The 20,333-nt window shown below is 37.1% G+C and overlaps 2 protein-coding genes across 2 annotated transcripts; both read right to left on the bottom strand.

The window, feature by feature from the left end:
* Nucleotides 1-16,040: 16,040 nt before the first annotated feature.
* Nucleotides 16,041-18,857, bottom strand: LOC123654931. Its single transcript, XM_045590788.1, has one exon. It carries the CDS (start codon nt 18,855-18,857, stop codon nt 16,041-16,043), a length of 2,817 nt encoding a protein of 938 aa, XP_045446744.1.
* A 103-nt stretch (nt 18,858-18,960) lies between these two features.
* LOC123654930 lies at nt 18,961-20,124 on the bottom strand. The gene has a single exon (XM_045590786.1). The coding sequence runs from the start codon at nt 20,122-20,124 to the stop codon at nt 18,961-18,963; it is 1,164 nt and encodes a 387-aa protein (XP_045446742.1).
* Between the last annotated feature and the right edge of the window lie 209 nt (nt 20,125-20,333).

Raw genomic sequence — 20,333 nt, 5'->3', positions numbered from 1 at the left:
CAGTGGTTTAAGATAACCAAAAACATTATTGTGTTAAATAAGTGACACTAGACTAAGTATTAGTGTAATTCTTTAAGATATCAGTGTAGTATTAGTATAATATTAGATTCAGTGAAACTTTTTTTTTTATCTCTCTTTCGATTAGTGTTAAACATAAGTGTTACAGGATATTACAGTACGTTATTAGTCTTATAATCAATTTTACGAGTGACAATAATCTAATTTATGTTAAATTACGAAACAATAATAGTATTTGTGTTTGGACAGATTTATATTTGAATTACCTACTCATAATAAAGTCTTACATTCGAAATAATACGCACTTTTCTATATGGATTCATAATTTCGATGTTAGTCGCCAAAGGTGGTTAGCGCAGTGGCCGTCAGTAAGAATTGATATCGTTAAACGCACGTGAGCCCCGAGTTCAAAACCTCACCTCGTCACATTTTGTAACATATCAGATTTTATTTATTCGGCTGTTAAAGCGGAAAAAAATGGCAACAGGTGGCGTTGCACGTTGCGACGGGTGCAAAAATGTAATTAATAATGCGAAGTTTCTTGTGTGTTCAAAATGTAAATCTAAATATGAAATTGAATGTATAAACATCAGTTTGAAACAATTCAATGAAATGGACAACAAAAGCAGCTGGAAGTGTCCTGAATGTTGCAGTAAACAACCAAAGGTAGGAAACACTAATACGCCTATTCGGCAGACGGTAACAAATCCAAGTACTTGTCAAATCTCTGAGGTTTCGCCCGAAATGTCAGGCGTCACTACACGTAAAAAGTTAAGTAAAACTCAGGTTACTAAAATAAGTAGTGACGATTGCGGACCTGTTACCGAGAGTAGACTACGCGAAATTATTAAGGAGGAGTTCTCAAATTCCATAAATGCGCTAGTAACATCTCAGTTAAAATCAATTAACGAACAAATGACAAATTTTAGCGATTCTCTTTCTTTCATTAATGTGCAATATGAGGAAATAAAAACAATACTGGAAGAAAAAACTGCCATAATAGATCAGTTAAAAAAAGACAACGAGCTCCTTAAATCTTCAGTGAGACATCTTAACAATAAACTTAACATCGTCGAAATGCATATGAGGGAGAGTAATGTCGAAATAAATGGTATTTCTGAACACAAATCGGAGAATTTAGTACGCAACTCTCCAGATATGCTTAGTAAACTAGATCCGTTTCATCCAAATTTGTTAATAGTTATTAGTGATACTCACATGCCCTGTCTTCGGTCGAAATTTTGTTCAAGGTATGACTATTTTAAAGCCGATTATGAATCCATTATTAATGACTTAAAAAGCATAGATTGGTTAGAAAAGTTTTGTGCCTGTAATGATGTTAATGCCATGGTTGCAATGTTTTATACTTCTCTGTCTAGTGTTATTGAAAAATTTGTACCGACTCGTAAACCACGTAATGCCAAGTACCCCGTATGGTTTAATAGAAATTTGATTAGATTATTGGTGGAAAAAGATAAAATTCGTGCAAAACTAAATAAGTACAAAAATCCTAGAGATAAATTAGAATTTAAAATACTGCGGAAGCGCTGTCATAAGCTTTTTAATAATTGTTACGCTGAATATATAGACAGGACTCAAACTAATATTCATAAAAAACCTAAAGCTTTCTGGAGTTTTTTCAAAAATAAGAAGGATGCTGAATCGTCTATTCCTGCATCAATGACATTGAATAACGTAACAGCTAACCCTGGTTCCGAGATCGCAAATCTCTTTGCCGTTCATTTTTCGTCCGTTTTCACACATAACAATAATGCTTCTCCAACCAGATTTTCTAATCCTAACATTCCATATATAGGTAAAATAAAGTTTAACGAAAATGAAGTATTAAAAGTAATAAAATCTCTGGATATACAAAAAGGTGCTGGTCCGGATAATCTTCCTCCTCTTTTCATCAAGCGGTGTAGTTCAGCTATTGCTTTTCCACTAACCCTTATTTTTAATCGATCGTTAAGGGAGGGAGTTTTCCCTGAAGAGTGGAAAAAGGCGAGAATTGTTCCCGTACACAAAAAAGGTGATCGCATGGATATACAGAATTATCGTCCAATATCGATTCTCTCGTGCTTTGCAAAGCTATTCGAAAAGATATTATATCCGGTAATATCGAACCATTTTGAACGTTTTCTTGCAGGTGCACAGCATGGTTTTAGGAGGGGTCTTTCTGTTCAAACCAATTTATCAGTATTTATCTCTGATTTGTCGCGCGCGATTGATGGTGGACAGGAGGTTGATGCAATTTATACTGACTTCAGCAGTGCTTTTGACAAAGTCGATCATGTTTTGCTTATCCAAAAGCTGGGTCAGTATGGGATTGAGAGTGCTTTATTAAAATGGTTTGAGTCGTATTTAAGCAAGCGGCCCCAAAGTGTTGCTATCAATGGCTTTGAGTCTGGTACATATTTGGCAAATTCCGGTGTACCACAAGGTTCACATTTGGGACCACTCTTATTTCTGGTGTTTATTAACGATATTACGAGTAAAATAAAACATTGCAAAATTTCTTTGTTCGCTGACGATTTAAAAATTTATAAAACAATAAATAATAATGTAGATGCAAGTTTAGTTCAGGAAGATCTTAATGCTATTTCCACATGGTGCTATACCAATAACATGACTCTCAATGTTAACAAATGTTTCTTTATCAAATACACAAGGAAAAAAAAACCGCTTGTTTCAAGTTACTTAATTGGTAATAAATCACTTCAGGAATCTCTATTTTCCGCCACAAATTAGAGATTTGGGAGTCATTATTGATAAGAAATTGACATTTAGATCCCACATTGACAAAGTGGTTACGAAAGCGGCTCGTTTGCTAGGTTTTATTAGACGTAATACCAACGGTTTTTCTTGGTCTACAAAAATTGTTTTGTATAATGCCTTGGTTCGCAGCCTTCTCGAATATGCTAGTGTTGTTTGGAACCCCACCTATATTGTGCACTCACAGCGTGTAGAAAGTATACAACGTACTTTTACGAGGTATCTTGCTTTTTCTGCCAGTGGCATCTCACACAGACAGCCATACAATCAACGATTGGCTTGGTTTGGGATGATGAGCCTTCGGGACAGGCGCGCACTTCTCGAGCTATGCTTTTTATATAAAATTCTGCATCATGATGTACATTGTAGCAGCTTGGCTGAGCGTATATCTCTTTCAGTCCCACGTAGGTACCCAAGAAATAAAATCCATAACATCTTTTATATTCCAAAATCAAAAACTCATATGGGAAATCAGGCGCCCGTGGTTAAACTGTGTTTGAATTATAACAAAATTGCAAAAGATTTACCAGGCATTGACATATTTGGTGATCATTATAATGCATTTAAAAAGAAACTTATTGCTCATTTTCACAAATAACATAGTTTTTTTTTTCTTTTTTAATATTCTCTTTTGTAAACTTTTTTTATATTCTACTTGTAATCCTTTTTTTAAGTAATTAATAGTTTTATTTTGTGTTATGCAAGCTGAAAAAAAATTGAATGTTATGCATGCTAGTTATTGATATATGTATTAAGGACCTTACTGTATACCTAATGTGCTTATTATAACAATGTAAAAATATGTATATTGTTAGTATGCTTAAATAAATAAATAAATAAATAAATAAATTATCTTTAATGCACTCTTATATTAAGGGTACCAAATGACAGGGCTTACTGAGAATAACCTTAAAAAATCACATAATTCTACATCCAATATGGCAGACTTGTAAAGATAGAAAACAAAGTTTTTTACGCTATCCTACAGCATGTGTGAATGGGCTTGCTGAGAATAACTCGAAAAATAAAGTAACGTTACTAGATCCAATATGACAGAGTTCTGAAGATGGTGGACTAATTAATAGCAGCGCTATGGCGATGTGGGCACCGCTGGGTCTTTGTGGGTATTCTAGGTCGTTCACTTCGGACCGGGAGCCCGACACTACCACCAGCATTGTCGGCGAGGTGCGTAAAGCATTTTCCAGCGAAAGAAAAAAGATTTTTTTAATATCATATCAAAAATCGATCGTTCCAGCGGGGATCGAACCTGCATCTCCGACTGACCGTGTCGGTGCTCTAGCCGATTAAGCTATGGAATGATGTAACCGCTAGATTGAAATTTCTGATATGATGATTTTTATATTTGGTTTAAATTCTCTTTAAGGTCTCTGTAAAGAACTCACTATAGACGGCGCAACGGTTCGCTTATATGATATTCAAAAATGTTTAGAACTCCTAATGTGTGGGTAACACAAAAATAAAATCGTACTTACCACAATATATTAGTGAAAATGCAAATAAATCGGATAAGCCATTTCTGAGATTAGCGTACACAAACATATTACAGTAACATTTTTCTTATATGTATTGATTACGTAACTATTCTAGGAATTGATAAAATGATGATTTTATATTCGGCTCTAAGCGACTGTGGCGCTGTCTATAGTGAGTTCTTTACAGACACCGTAACTATTCAAAGTTTCATATTACAATGAAAATTTATGGCAGGAGACGACACCATGCTATGTTTAATCCCCGCTGGAACGGTCGAATTTGATATAATATTAAAAAATGTTTAGAATTCCCTCATGTTTGACTAACACAAAAATAAAATCGTACGAAAAAAAAAATTGAGCATCAAGCTTTATCTACTACTACTATCTTTGTTACTATGCTGCAACATATCCGATTTCCCGGTTTCCTAAATAATATTCCTACCATGAGTGACAACCGTTTCCGAATAATTTTAATACCGAGCGGAACTTGAACGACCGACCGGGTGGTGAATATATTTATAGTGAATTTATTTAATATGAAATTGTTCCATTTGTTTTTTGGAACGAAGTTCCTTACGGCAGGCTTGACATTTGGCTGGGCGACTGAACTGAAAAAAATGTGATACTAAAACCGTAAGAAAAATATATAACGGAAGTGACGTAATATCACATGACTGTATAATATGACGTTTGTAAAACTAAAATATTACTAGTAACCTTTTTTTTTAAATTATTTATGTAATTTTATGCTGTCGATAAAAATAAATAATGCCAATATTATTTTATTTGATTTATTTTATTTTACGGTATTTGTTATTTTCTAAAATACTAAATTTCCTAAATACTTTTATGTACTTAATTAAAAACCAATCAACAAAATGAAAAAAAATCTAGAACTAGAAAATATATATAAAATTCAACATTTTTTTTCAAATTGTGTTGCTTCTAATACTATCCGAACTTCGTTCCTACCTGGTGTCCCATGACATCACATAATTTAGTAAACTATAGGTTTTCTAAACATTTTTGAATATCATATCAAAAATTGACCGCTCCAGCGGGATTCGAACCCGCGTCTCCGACTGACCGTGTCAATCAATGTGTGTATCAATGTGAGGGTAACACAAAAATAAAATCGTACATATTAAACTATAGGTTGCTTCAGCCTGTAATATCCTACTGCTGGGCCTAGGCTTCTTTCTTCATGTAGGACAAGTATCAGAGCTTAATCCACCAAGCGCTTCAATGCAGGTTAGCGGATATATATATACTATGAGTAATGATCTTTAGCTACGGCATCAAAGAATATAGCCACCCCCTCTCTTCCCGTGGGTGTCGTAAGAGGTGACTAAAGGATAGCATAGTTCCATTACCACCTTGGAACTTATAAAGCCGCTCGATGGCGGGATAACAGGCTATCAGGTCTACGTGATAACAATCGAGACCGACGGCATGACATGCTCTTGAGGCAAAGGACTCAAACCATGGCAACCATCTGTATGGCCAATACGAAAGTACGGGGAACGAACCCGCAACCACTAGCGCAACAGCCACAAACTAGTGGCGTGACCGTTGCGCCAACGCGTCATCTGTCAAATGTTAATACAATATAACTAAACGTAGCTTTGATTCTTTGGTTAGTACACTCTTTAGTATAATATTTGAAGATTTAATATATTTTAAAATAATATCATAAGGTAGATATTTTATATTTATTCAAGAAAATGGCTTTACGAAGCTTGCAAGTTTATTTAACGATATCTCGAAAGAAAGCGGAAACTTCGCCCGTTGGCTGTGCTTTGATCGGCATTGCGGTTGATGCAGAATTTCATACGAAAATAGGCTTATGATAAGTAGGAGCCTGAAAATATTTATCCTGTTAAGCCTTACAAGCCGTGTATAAAATGTATGTTTTTGATATCATCCGCGTATTGGCGGAAAGAAGGAAGTATATACATATATGTATAGTGTAGTAGTTTTATGTACAGTAAGATTTTTGTGTAGATGTTGTGGCGACATCTATCGCGCGAAATACGAACGACTACAAACTACGTAATTAGAGAAAACTGACGTATGCTACATCGCGCTATCAGAGTTTTTAAGGAGATTAAGTATATATACAAGATCCCGACAACAACCATCGGGGCGTTAGCCCGTCAGACACAACACTCGTCTGGTCGGAGGATCCTCCCTGTTCGATGGCGAGCGAAGAACTTTACACCCTGTCCATTACACTCCCCAAAATGTCATAAAATTTCTGATATTTGGTGTTGTTAGTAGCGACCAAAAAATCAGCCTGATAAGTTAGAGTTTAAAAGTACATTTGATAAAAATATAAGAAACTTTTACTTTAACTACTAAACCTGACCTTCGAAAATAAATAATAATTTAATGTCACATTATAAATACGAAATATCACAAGTGCAAATTATATTTTGTTATATATTGCTTGCTTGTTTCAGAGGCCTTCTCAAATTCGCACCAAACATGCCGGTTCTCCGCAATCCTCCGGCAAACTTACGTAGGTCCAGCGGACCAGAGGGCGTCCCGCGTCGTTTCCCCCATCGTCTTATAACATACGTGACCAGCCTCTCAGCCATTTCAATTTGCTGATTCTACGAACTATGTCGGCTACTTTCGTTCTCTCGCGAATAATCTCGACACCATATGTTAACAGAGGTAGGAAACATTGCTCGAAGACAAAAGTTTTTTAGAAATATTAGGTACTAATTAAAAAAGGCAAACATTAACAGATATACCATTTTGCTCCAGATATAATGTTACAGATTTAATGTAATGTTCTATCGCGTATCTGAATATCTCAGACTACCTGTGCCCTGTGGCACCGCGTTAATTAAAGAAAAAACGTAAAAAAATAACATATACCCTATTTTCCGTAAATAGGCTATGCAACACAAAAATAATTTTTCAAGTCGAACCAAGGTTTCTGAGATGACGCGTTTAAATAAATAAACAAACAAACTTTTCACCTTTATAATATTAGTTTAGATAACGATCTTAAATTCTATTAGCAACCCTCAAAATCAAAACCAAAAATATGTTTATTTGAATAGGATTCAAAGCGCTTTCGAAACGTCATTTTACAAATTTAAATTATAATTATTTTTATAAGTGAAGCTATACTCCGGCCGCTCAGAGAATGCGTTCCTGACACCTGTCAATTCGTCATGACTAGTGATGTACAATAAATAACATTAATAATATTTAGTAACGTTATTTATTGTATTCATTATGCATATATATTCAATTTAATTTATTTGTTGTTATTTTTAATAGGAATTATATTTCAATAATATATTCAATGAATATTCACAATGTAAATTAATTTTTAACACGTTCGCGGACGCACCGGCTATAACAGGCATCAGTGACTTACTCAGAATGACACGCCGGCTATAGCCTTTATGTTCTTTCCGCAATTTGGGGCACAACGGCTTTAGCAGACGATTTTCTATATTACTACCGTATATTTTATCATCGAGTGCCACTAAATTGGAACTTTCAAATCGCTAGGTGTCATATAACATATCTTTTTACACCTTCGAAAGGTCACTACACTTGTGTCGTTGTGTGCGCACGCACACTGACGCACCTGTCATAGCAGCGACAATTGTATGGAAATTTGTTAGTCGACCGGCGAGTGCCCCCAGGAGCGGAGGTGTCGTGAGTGTATTTATCACGCGGTTTTCGTACTGCTATAGTGGTAAGTTTACTTAATTTTTAAAGTAAACATGGATAAACTGTTACTAATATTATATAACAATAATCATTTAATACAATATTTGCTATAAATTACCTATTTACGTTTACCTTATTTGAGTAAAACTAATAGTAAAACATGGCTACTTTTCAGATGTCTAGACAAGAACCGAATGGGAGTAAACGAAAAATTTATGATCCATACGAAAGAGAAAACGAACGATTATTGAAATTATTCAGTGATGCTTCCTCTGGCGAGCTGTCTTCTGGTTCAGAGGAACCTGAAATGCCGAGTGATAGCGAATCATTGTCAAGTGAGTCGGAACAGGATCCTTACAATGATTGTGATGGTGACTACGGTTCAGACACTAACTATATACCTAATGAAGATAGCGGGTCATCCACAACTCATGTGTCTGACTCTGAAGAGGACAGTGGTAAGGTAAAGCATTTCAAAACACCTAAGCAGCCAACTCAACGCAAACAAGTACTGTCTGTAGAATCTCCAGTAGATTCTCCAATTACCTTAAAAGGCCTAGGATCACATGTTCGTGTTTCTGCTTCGGATGAGTCAGCGGCTTCAATCGCTATTTCGTCCCCAGCTAATATGAAAAATTCACTTGATGCAATTCAGTCACATATAGATACTATTAAAAGATCTAAGGAGCCAACTCAACGCAAACAAGTGCTTTCTGTGGAATCTCCAGTTACTTTAGAAGGTGGGAGCGTTCATGTTTCTGAGTCGGCTGAATGTTCAGATAACTTTATTGCCATGTCGTCTGCCGCTATTACGCGTAATAGGCAAGATGAACAAGTGCCTTATGTTGATTCTCCAATTACATTAAAAGACCTAGGAATACATGTTCGTGTCCCTGCTTCGGTTGAGTCTGCCGATTTTACTGCTGCTTCGTCCCCAGCTAATATGGAAAATGCACCTGATTCAAACCAATCACATACGCATATTATTAATTTATCTTCGTTTGATTCCGATACATCTCCACCAAGATCAATAGACTCAAATACGCTTTTACAGGATATTGACTGGACGGACAATAAAAATTCAGTATCTACTCAAAATATTGAGACGACAGTACAAATACCAATTTCGCACACAGTATACAATCAGGAACCTATAATAACCAGTGCCAATCATCAACGTCCTAGGTCACCACATATCATAGACGAAGAATGGCAAACATCAACTGCTCCTATACCAGAATTTGAATTCAATGACAGCGCTGTTGGATCTCAGTTTTTCGTTGATGCAAATACGTCTCCAATAGAAGTATTCAATCGTTTCTTTTCTGACTCAATAATTGAACAACTTGTAGATCGCACCAACAAGTACGGTGCTGCATTATGCAATATTAATAGACCACACACTAGAGGCAGTCGAAAAAAAACCTTTAATCCAACTTCCATAGAAGAAATAAAGCGATTCCTAGGCCTATGCATTTTGCAATCTCATGTCGAAACACCGAATATTCGAAAACTCTTTACATTCACTGATCCACTATATTACCATCCCATATTCACTCACTGTATGTCTGGGAGAAGATTCGAACAATTATTGAGATGCTTGTGTGTTTATGAAGGGAATGCCAAAGGTATAAATAAAGTATTAGGTTTTGCAAACCAAATGATTGCTACTTTTCAGAATTTATACAATCCACATAAACAGCTTTCTCTGGATGAATCACTGCTTTTATTTCGCGGACGATTGTCTTTCAGACAATACATCAAAACGAAAAAAGCGAAATATGGAGTCAAACTTTATATTCTGACTACCAGTGACGGCTACATTTTAAATTTTAGAATTTACCAGGGCAAGAACGAAACAAGCGATGACATAGACACTAACACAAAATCAAAAACTGAAAGACTGGTTATGAATCTGATGCAGCCATATTTATTCAAGGGTCATGAGCTTTACATGGATAATTATTACAATAGCGTGGCCTTATCTGATAGACTTTTAAACTGCATGACACATACAACAGGTACTTTAAGGAAAGATAGAAAAGACAATCCGAAAGATGTTGTGAGCAAAGTACTTAAAAAAGATGAACATGTATGGATGAGAAAAGGAAAGGTGTATGTTTCAGCCTGGAAAGATAAACGAATTGTGACTATGATCACAACACAACACCACCCTCGACTGGTCGTAACTCGGAATAGATTTGGCAAACAATTGACAAAGCCTAAAGAGATCGAAGTATATAATAAATATATGTCTGGTATAGACATTTCAGACCAGATGCTGTCTTATTATTCGACTCCAAAAAAGACAGTACGGTGGTATAAGAAAGTCTTTTTCCATATTTTTGATATGGCCTTATGGAATGCCTATTATACGTTTCGAAAACATTGTAACGATAAAGAAACGATGCTCGGTTTCAGAGAACATGTCATTAGATATTTACTAGGTGTTGACAACTTAAATTGCACTGATCTCATTACTTCTAAAAAACCGACAAACCCAAGAACATCAGGGAACCCGAGAATGTCCCTACCTACAAGTAATCAGGACAGGGGCCAAGAAGGGACGACTTTGCAAGCGTTAAACCACTGGCCTGAACCAATACCAAAAACAGAAAACTGTAAACGTAATAAGGCTTTTTTAAAGTGCCGCTTATGCTCTAAAAACAAAATTAAAAAGGAAACTAGCTACCGGTGCAAGGGATGCTCCAGTAAACCACCATTATGTCCTGGATGTTTTGAGCAGTGGCATTGCCAAATAGAAAATATCGACTGATAATAATTATGATTACCTCCTAATAATTATAAGAGTTTAATTGATATAATATCGTGCTGTGATTAAAATTGTACTGTTTAATTAATATAAGCAAGTTCTAACGATGCCTTCCAATTGTTGAAAATTCTGTGATTTTCCAAAGTTTAATATTAAGTTTTTAATATAGGTAATTAATATAGGAATAAAAATATTATTATGTTGAGGTTTGAAGTACCATTTTTGTTAAATTTTTCCTTAATAATAATTTTTAGAACTACCTAAATGTGATAAAAGTGCCATTATAAATTAGTTTAAGTTATTAGATAATTAGAAACAATTTGAAGTTTTACGAATCTGCCAAAAAATATAATATAAAACTGGCTGTCATTTTCCAAAATTTTACCATTAAAAACTTGAGTGTCAAATTAAAATAAGGAGAAAATATTATGTTCTTTAAAAGCCAGCATCTTGTTCTTTGCTGCGTTGTCTAGTATTTATCGTAGTTTCCTTGAAATTAAAATAAAAAACATATATTTGTTTTTTCATTGCGTTGAATCCCATAGTACCTCTTATTATATAGTTGTTATATATATTCACTAGTGAAACACTGGTTATATCAAGCGAAGGCTACAGCCGTTGCGTCTCATTGGTATAGTAATAACTATTCATTGGGGACACACCGGCTAGAGCAGGCGAAGGCTACAGCCGTTGCGTCTTATCGGTATTGTAGTAGACATTCACTAGTGACGCACCTGCTATAGCAGGCGAAGGCTATAGCCGGTGCGTCCTATTTGATTGTAATACACTATTTGACAGTGACGGAAAGGCTATAGCAGGCGAAGGCTATAGCCGGTGTGCCCTATTTGATTGTAATAAACTATTTGACAGTGACAGAACGGCTATAGCAGGTGAAGGCTATAGCCGGTGCGTCCTATCTCTATAATTATATACTTTTTTCAAGTGACGGAACAACTATAGCAGGCGAAGGCTATAGCCGGTGTGCCCTATTTGATTGTAATAAACTATTTGACAGTGACAGAACGGCTATAGCAGGTGAAGGCTATAGCCGGTGCGTCCTATCTCTATAATTATATACTTTTTTCAAGTGACGGAACAACTATAGCAGACGAAGGCTATAGCCGTTGCGTCCTATATGCATAGTTATTATATCGTTACTAGTGACGGAACGGCTAAAGCAGGTAAAGCCTATAGCCGTTATGATTTTATTTAAATACTTAGTACTTTTCACTAGTGACGGTGCGGCTACAGCATTTCATACAATAATGAAGTGTAAAAGTGGCGTTGCAAAATCGGCCCTAGTGTCCGCGAACGTGTTAATAGATCAATTAATTGAATTGAATCGTAATTTCTGAATGTAACGAAGGGAAAAATAAATAAAAATGCTTTATTTATTGGAAAATGTATAGTATGAAATACATAGTTTTAAGCCTTAAACAATGAAAACTATGTCAAACAGTTTTTAAACTTCCAATTCGCTTTAGGAGACGCTGTCATCTTCACTAACGTGTATAATAAAATTATTGTCAATCATAGTATCTCTACTGATATCGCAGTCAAAGTCATCAAATATAATCTTTTTGGTTTTTTCAACCACCTTCATCCAGTCATCTCTTGTGACTTTTTCGCATGCTTCTTTTAAAAGCATCTTCATCTTTTTAACCGATTAAAAAAAAAGGAGGCGATTACTCAATTTGACCGTATATATATATATATATATATATGAATGACGCCGCGTTGGCCCAACGGTTACAGCCACTGATCGTACCTGTTGCGCTGGCGGTTGCGGGTTCGATCCCCGCACATGACAAACATTTGTATTGGCCATACAGGTGTTTGCCGTGGTCTGGGTGTTTGTGCAGCCCTTGTGGGTCTCCCATAAAGTAAATGTAAAACACAGTGCAAGCTTATCGTGTAGGCAATAGCCTAAGCTTTACTTCAATTGTGTGGTCTAAACAAGCGCTTACAGGAAACATATTTTTAATTGCAAAATAGGAAGATACAAGTGGGCCGTTAAGCAAATGTTTAAATACATGCCTGCTTAGATTAGTGATTTTTCCATTTTTTTACACTAAATTTGACGCCACTATGGCGCAGCGGTCACAGCCATGGATTGTACCTGTTGCGCTGGCGATTGCGGGTTCGATCCCCGCACAAAACAAACATTTGTATTGGCCATACATGATACATGGTGTTTGCCGTGGTCGTGTTTGTGCAGTCCTAGTGGGTCTCCCCACCGTGCCTCGGAGAGCACGTTAAGCCGTCGATCCCGGTTGTTATCATGTACACCTGATAGCGATCGTTACTCATAGTAGGGAATATATCCGCCAACCCGCATTGGAGCAGCGTGGTGGATTAAGCTCCGATCCTTCCCCTACATGGGGAAAGAGGCCTATGCCCAGTAGTGGGATATTACAGGCTGAAGCGTAGATATGAACTACGTATGACCGTATATATATATATATATATATATATATATATATATATATACTAGCTGTGCACAGCGGTTTCACCCGCGTTAATTTGAGGAAAGTAGTTGCCTATAAACTTCATCACTATATCTCTATATCTTCTAATGATTGTCCCATAAAAATTCAACATAATTATCTAAATAAAAATAATTTGATCGCAAAAAATTGTCGTATTTAATAAAAAAATGTTTGGGTATGTCATATCTATCTGGGCGTTAAGTACTCGGACACGGTAAACATGGTTTTTCCCGCGTAAAACCCCGATTTAGCGGAAATTTCTGGATAAAAAGGAGCCTATATTTTTCCCCCAACCTTTTTTATCTTCTAATGACTATCCCATAAAAATTGGTTCAGCCGCTTCGAAGATAAGCCAACAGAAAGACAGACAGACAGACAAAAATTAGAGACTACGGTACGGTACGTGAAATGATGATTATAATAATAATAGTAACTACGAAAATGAAAAGAACGGATCGTCAGAGAATGTGTCGCAGTGTAGCATGCAAAACGCGCATTTCAAGACATGTGCAATAAATAGGATTTGGTACTAAATACAGCTCGACATTTCGAAATAGATAATATCGCGGCTCTGCGACTTGTCAAATCAATGGGTTTGACGGTGCACACAATTTTTCATGTAGAGCTAGAACGTCAAGTTTGAATTTACCATCTCGTGCCCAGAGAAATTTGTTCGTATACTGGAACTAATAAAAACCTGTATCCTTTAAGTAAATCCAAATTTAATTATTTTGCTGCGATGTTATTTTAAAACTGCGATATCTCCTGAGATACTCATGGAAATCGAATTGTGTAAAAGGCTATTATGTTTTTAATTAAATACTTGTAAGGAATAACGTATTTATTTAGATAAGGATTAATATCATGTTTATAAAAACATCTTCGCAAATAATGCATTATTTTAGGACAAACTTGGTTAGCATAAAAAAGGTTATAGTGAGCCAACCTTAAGAGATAGATATATGCTGTCGCAGACTTTTTTTAGAACTTTTAAAGAGGATCAATTTTGTTTTACATGATTTTTGCGAAACTTTAACTGTTTTCACAGCGCACGCAGCGGAAGCTCTCAAAAGGAAAAAAGAACCGCCGATTTTGAAACATTCTTCATTGGTGTTCCGCTCCTTTTAGTCTTAGCGTGATGATATATAGCCTATAACCTTCCTCGATAAATGGGCTATCTAACACAAAAATAATTTTTCAAATCGGACCAGTTGTTTCTGAGATAAGCGCGTTCAAACAAACAAACAAACAAACAAACTCTTCAGCTTTATTATATATATATATATATATATATATATATATATATATATATATATATATATATATATATATATATATATATATATATATATATATATATATATATATATATATATGTGTGTGTGTGTGTATATGTATGTATTTTCGGAGATAACTCCGTCATTTTTAAACCGATTTTGATAATTCTTTTTTTGTTGGAAAGGAGATATCCCTAGTTTGGTACCATGATAAGGAAACCAGGATCTGATGATGGGATGCCAGAGAAGTCGAGGGAAACTCTCCAAAATCCACATAGCTTATTATTGGGTGTACCGATTTTAATGATTTTTAATTTAATCAAAAGCCGATGTTTATTACGTGGTCACATTTAAATTTCATCGAGATCTGATCACAACTTTTTGAGTAATCTTTGATAATGCGTATTTACTCGACTGTTTTTTCGTCTACCTACGTTGTATTACTTGTCGATATAATTGAAGCCGGTTTGTCTTCGTTTGCCTGCAAACACAATTATTCAAAATCAGTAGTAAGTAATTTTAATTTCAACGCTTTTTAAAATTCATCTGACTGATATTATGACATTACTTTTCTTAAGTTTTGTTGGGCGTACCTTTATTGTATTGTTACTTTTATTAAATACTAAGTACATTATATATTATAAAATTATAACGTTTTATTTAATATTAAACCGCCATATTATATTAAGATTACAAGTATATTCTATTACAATTGCCTCGTTATTTTGTCACATCACTGTCGCATAAAAACAGACAGTGGACATAACCTTAGAACAGCGTCGTTTTACGTGGTGTGACTTTTAAAAGCTATTGTTTATTATATTTGTTAATTAAGTAATTGTAATAATTTTAGACCAAAATTAAGAAGAAGGCAAGAAACTCCACAGTTATTCTTTAAAAAAAAAAGTGTTTTGATACAAATTTGGTAATATCTTGTATGAAATACCGCGTTACTAAGTCCACACATCTTTATCATCTTTATAATCATGCACCAAATAATAATCTTTAGCTGTTAATTTCCGTCTAATACAAACTTTAAATTTATTCTCAGATAATTTCAATATTGTTTTTGGAATTTTATGAAAATTCAAATCCATGTAACCAGTGAAAATTCTGGAAATTCCAATCATTAACCAGTGAAATTGCGACCGGAAGTGGATATTTCTATTTGTACAAATAATTCTTCCTGGTCTGAGTGTTCTTGTGGGTCTCTCTAACGCGCTTTCTTCCTCCTTTCTGCCTTGGTTATTACCGCACCTGATAGCGATCGTTGCTCATAGTAGGGAATATATCCGCCAATCTGCAGTGAAGTAGCTTGGTGGCTTAAATTTAGACCCTTCTGGTACATAGAGAAAAAGGCCAGCAGTGGAATGTTAAAGATTGCACCAAGCATTATCAATAAATAATAATAATAATAATAAATCATTTATTTCGACCTTAAAGATCATATTTGTTAGTAACATATATAAGAAAAACACTAGTCTAATGTTAGTAAACTTAAAACTACCTTAATCTATATCTTATATCTAATACAGCCCTGATTTGTCAGCACGTGAACCATACGGCAGTGGTTCAGGTACTGACAATCCAGTCTGTCAGCAAATGCCCTCAGGATGCCACTGGGACTATCCCTAACCCTGCGCACCAGGGATGTGCACCGCTTGCGCATGGTCGAGTGAAAACAATCAACATGCGCATCAGCGAACACACCCGACGCACTGCAGCATCGAGGCAGTCCCATCAGCATCCTGAAAGCATTATTGTACTGAACGCGCAGAGCATTGTACTGTTTCTGCGTAAAATCGATCCACAGGCTGCTTGTGTAAAATGAAGTACAGTAAGCTCTAAAGAGCGTTACTTTAACCGGGGTGGAACAACGAACAAACCTGCGAGCTATCATGTTCGCCCTAACCGACAATGCTCTGCGCTCTCTCTCGATATCAGCATCGTCTTTCAAGTCAAAGGTTACCACATGACCAAGATATTTAAATTGCGACACCCTCTTTAACGGCGTACCATATAATTTAATGGGTGGTACAATTGATGGTAATGCTTTTCCCTTGGCCTGAAAGACCATACATTCGCTTTTTTTCACATTATAAATAAGGCCGTGACTGTGAGCATAGTTTTCACATATGCTCAACAGTTTCGCTAAGCCACAAACAGAAGCACTCAGCAACACCATGTCGTCAGCGTAACTGATGTTGCTAAGACATACTCCGTCAATGTGACAACCGACATGTGTGCCACTGAGCTCCTCTATGAGGGCATTGACATATAAGTTGAAGAGCTTAGGGGAGGTTAGGCCTCCCTGTCTAACTCCGCACTCCAACCTATATGGCTGCGAATAAGATTCGGACCATCGCACAACATTGACCTGGTTACGGTACCAATATTTGAAGATTCTGGTTGCTTCTTCAGGCAGTCCAGTATTTTTCAATTTCTGCCATAGGATATCGTAACTTACCAGGTCAAAAGCCTTACTAAGGTCGAGAAAACAGGCATATACAGATGTACGTCTAACCGAATAGTACTTAACAGTCTGCTTCAGACATAGTATGGCCGACTCAGTTGATAAACCTGGCCTGAAACCAAACTGATTATCATGTAAGCTTATATATTTATCAAGGTGGACGCTAAGCAAACTGTCAAGAACCTTCGCAACAACCGTGGCTAGTGAGATAGGCCTGTAATTGGATTTATCAGACACATCCCCCGTTCTGTTCTTCACAATTGGCACCACCACAGTTCTCATCAGCGCTGAAGGCAAGTACGAGTGTGCCATGCACAAGTTATAAAACATGGCAAGCACTCCGGGCAGATGAGGACCCGCATATCTTAGATGTTCAATACTCAGACCGTCATGGCCAGGAGACCTGCCACGGGACATAGAGGCTATAGCATTATTGACATCCATTGCTGTAAATCGGATTTCAATCTCCTGACCACCCGTACAATCATCTCTTCCAAGCTGTGATGGTCCCAACGGTGACGTCACCGCAAAATGGTCCTTGAACATGCCCGCTATAATACTATGGTCATTAATACCCTCAACGCTCACTGGTAAGCCAGGTCTACCATTTAATTTATTGGTAGATTTCCAAAAGTTCTTAAAGTCATTGTTCGAATGCTGCGTAGCCGCAATGTCCATTTTAATTTGCTCGCTGTGGTTTTGACACCAGCGTAAGCGTGACTTAAATACATTGCGACTACGCCGCATTTCCTCATATACTTCTCCACTATCTGGTTTACCCCACCAAACCCACATTAAAAATTTAGATCTGGCCTCCCCGTGAGCATCGCGCACATATCTGTTCCACCCAACCACCGGCCGCCTCCCGCCACGCAATCTTACAGTGTTGGATTCCGTTGCGGCTACCGTCAAAATATCTATAATTTCGCCATATAATTTATCGATAAGTAAAGTGTGATCGGTAGACTCGCAAGTAAAATCACTACAAGAACGAAAATCTTCGGGGAAATCGATTGATCTCAATTTTTCATGACATAATTTCGTGTATAATAAAATATCCTCCGGTTTTCTATTTCCCCATAGAATCCCGTTTACAACTTTATATGTACTCGTATACTTCGGTTTAACAATATCCAAATTACATTTAATTATTAAAGGGTAATGGTCAGACCACAACACATCGTACTTTACACTAACATTCAAAATAGACGATACCGCAGATTTCGTGGTTATACAGTGATCTAGCCACCTTTTCGACCCGTGGGCTTCACTAACAAATGTGTATGTGTCCGCGCTCACTCCTAAAAACTGTACATCTATACATGACCAGTTTTGTTCGTCACAGAAACACGTCAACTCTTCATAAAAGCGTTCATTTGGATGCGCGTTAAAGTCGCCGAGTATATAGACACATTCTATATTAATATTATCAATAATAGCACTCACCGAGCTGAGGCAGTCCGTAAACTCCGCGAGATTTACCACTGTATCCGTCGGCATATATACGCTAAACACTAGGATGGACCTATCACCCAGCACTATTTTTATCGCACATATTCGCGGATTATCACAGTTTATTACTGACACATTTTGAAATACACTTTTATTCCACAATAACGCTACACCTCCGTAAGGTCGACCGCAGACCATGCCCGCCGCCGTATCTATCGCAGAGGTGCCAGTACTGCCGAAACGGTCATCAATCTCGCTAAGAAACTGAATATCGTGTGGAAATAACCACGTTTCTTGAAGCGCAATAACATCCGATGACTGACACAACTGCCTCACATGCTCAGCTGATCGTTTTATACTCTTACAATTAAAACTGACAAAAGTACACGGGAAAATTTTATCCATTACCATTTGGGGTCGGGCCGTTCACGGTATTCACTGTACCGTTCGTTCCAGAGCTATGGTTGCGCTTGAAGTTGACGAAGCGCCTAAAAATCACACCTTGGGGCTAAAGCGTTTTATCTAAGAAAATATCTATTTTCCGCTCTGATACAAAAAATTTGTAAGCGTTGTAGTCCTTGTTTTCTTTACTAAAGGAAATCTTTTCGAGTATTATCTTTTCTCTCGTTTTATCGTAAACGTATTGCACAATATCGTTTTCCGTCGTGTCCCGATGAATCATCGTTATAAATATGGGCACTTTTCGATCTGCCGCTTTAAAATTACTTTCTTCGTTGGAGACACCCGCGGCTCCCGTATAACGGTATCTCGTTTGTTTCTGGCCTCGTCGCACCACTCTCCACTCCCCCTCCGCGCTCGCTACTTCGGCGAACGACCGCGCAATTGCACCCGCTGCCTGTTTCGACGCTGCCCCCGAGCTGGCTGGCGGGCTGGCTCGTGGCTCGGTCGGCGCGGGCGTCGGCGATGATGCAATACTCGGCCGGCCCGCACCCGCTACCGCACCGATTACTTGTTCCGCGACGCGCGCTCCTTCACCAGCTGAGACAACGCTGCCGACCGTTACTTGAGATTTATAATTACCCTCCATAAAATTTATACATCTGTAATTCAGATTACAATCTTTCGGAGATGACGGTTCCCCGTTAAGATGTTGACTTTGATTCGTAATAATCGTATCATCGAATTGCGACAATCCAATCGGACCACTGTCCCGATATGCTCCTCTTCGCATATTCACCTTTACCGCCGAAAAGGGCGGCGACGTTTGCTTAAAATGTTGGCACTCCCTTTTAAGCTCCTCCAGCTGGTCGACGGTTACGTATGAAGACTTGATATTTTTAATGTCAGCCTGCACAACAGCCAGATCCTTCAGTAGTTTAGATACGTCCAGGTGATCAAATGTAATCGGAGGCAATTTATCTAAATCTCTCGCCACGAAAATTGGCAAAACGTCAGGGTCGGTGACCTTAAAAAGGCCGATTATATCGTTCATGGAGCGATTTTCTTTGCCTTTACCCTTCCTCGTAGTTTTGCGCTGATCCGCCGGTAGGGAATTCACGAGCAAGTTTTTTGCATCCTCAATTTGTTCCGATGAGAACGTAGAAGCACATATTCTAACAATGCTGTCCTCATCTGCTACAGACAGCTTGTTTTGCACGTATGCTAATAACTCGCTAATAACTATATTACAACTATTACACTTTAACGTCATTTTCGAAACTTGTAACGCCGCCGCCGTAACGGTTTCACTGTAATCACGTGTGACACGACCGTCTCGAGACGCAGCGCGCGCGCAACTTGCAATTATCCCTTTGCGTTTGCAATAAAACATTATCTAAATATTGAATCAAATTAACAACCACTTAACATATATGTATGAACCTCAAACGATGGATACAATTGGTAATATCTTAATTGTGG

The sequence above is a fragment of the Melitaea cinxia genome, chromosome 7, assembly GCF_905220565.1.
Source record: "Melitaea cinxia chromosome 7, ilMelCinx1.1, whole genome shotgun sequence".
NCBI classification, from domain to species: Eukaryota; Metazoa; Arthropoda; class Insecta; order Lepidoptera; family Nymphalidae; genus Melitaea; species Melitaea cinxia.
The sequence above is the reverse complement of the archived record's forward strand: the minus strand, read 5'-3'. Positions and strand labels throughout refer to the sequence as shown.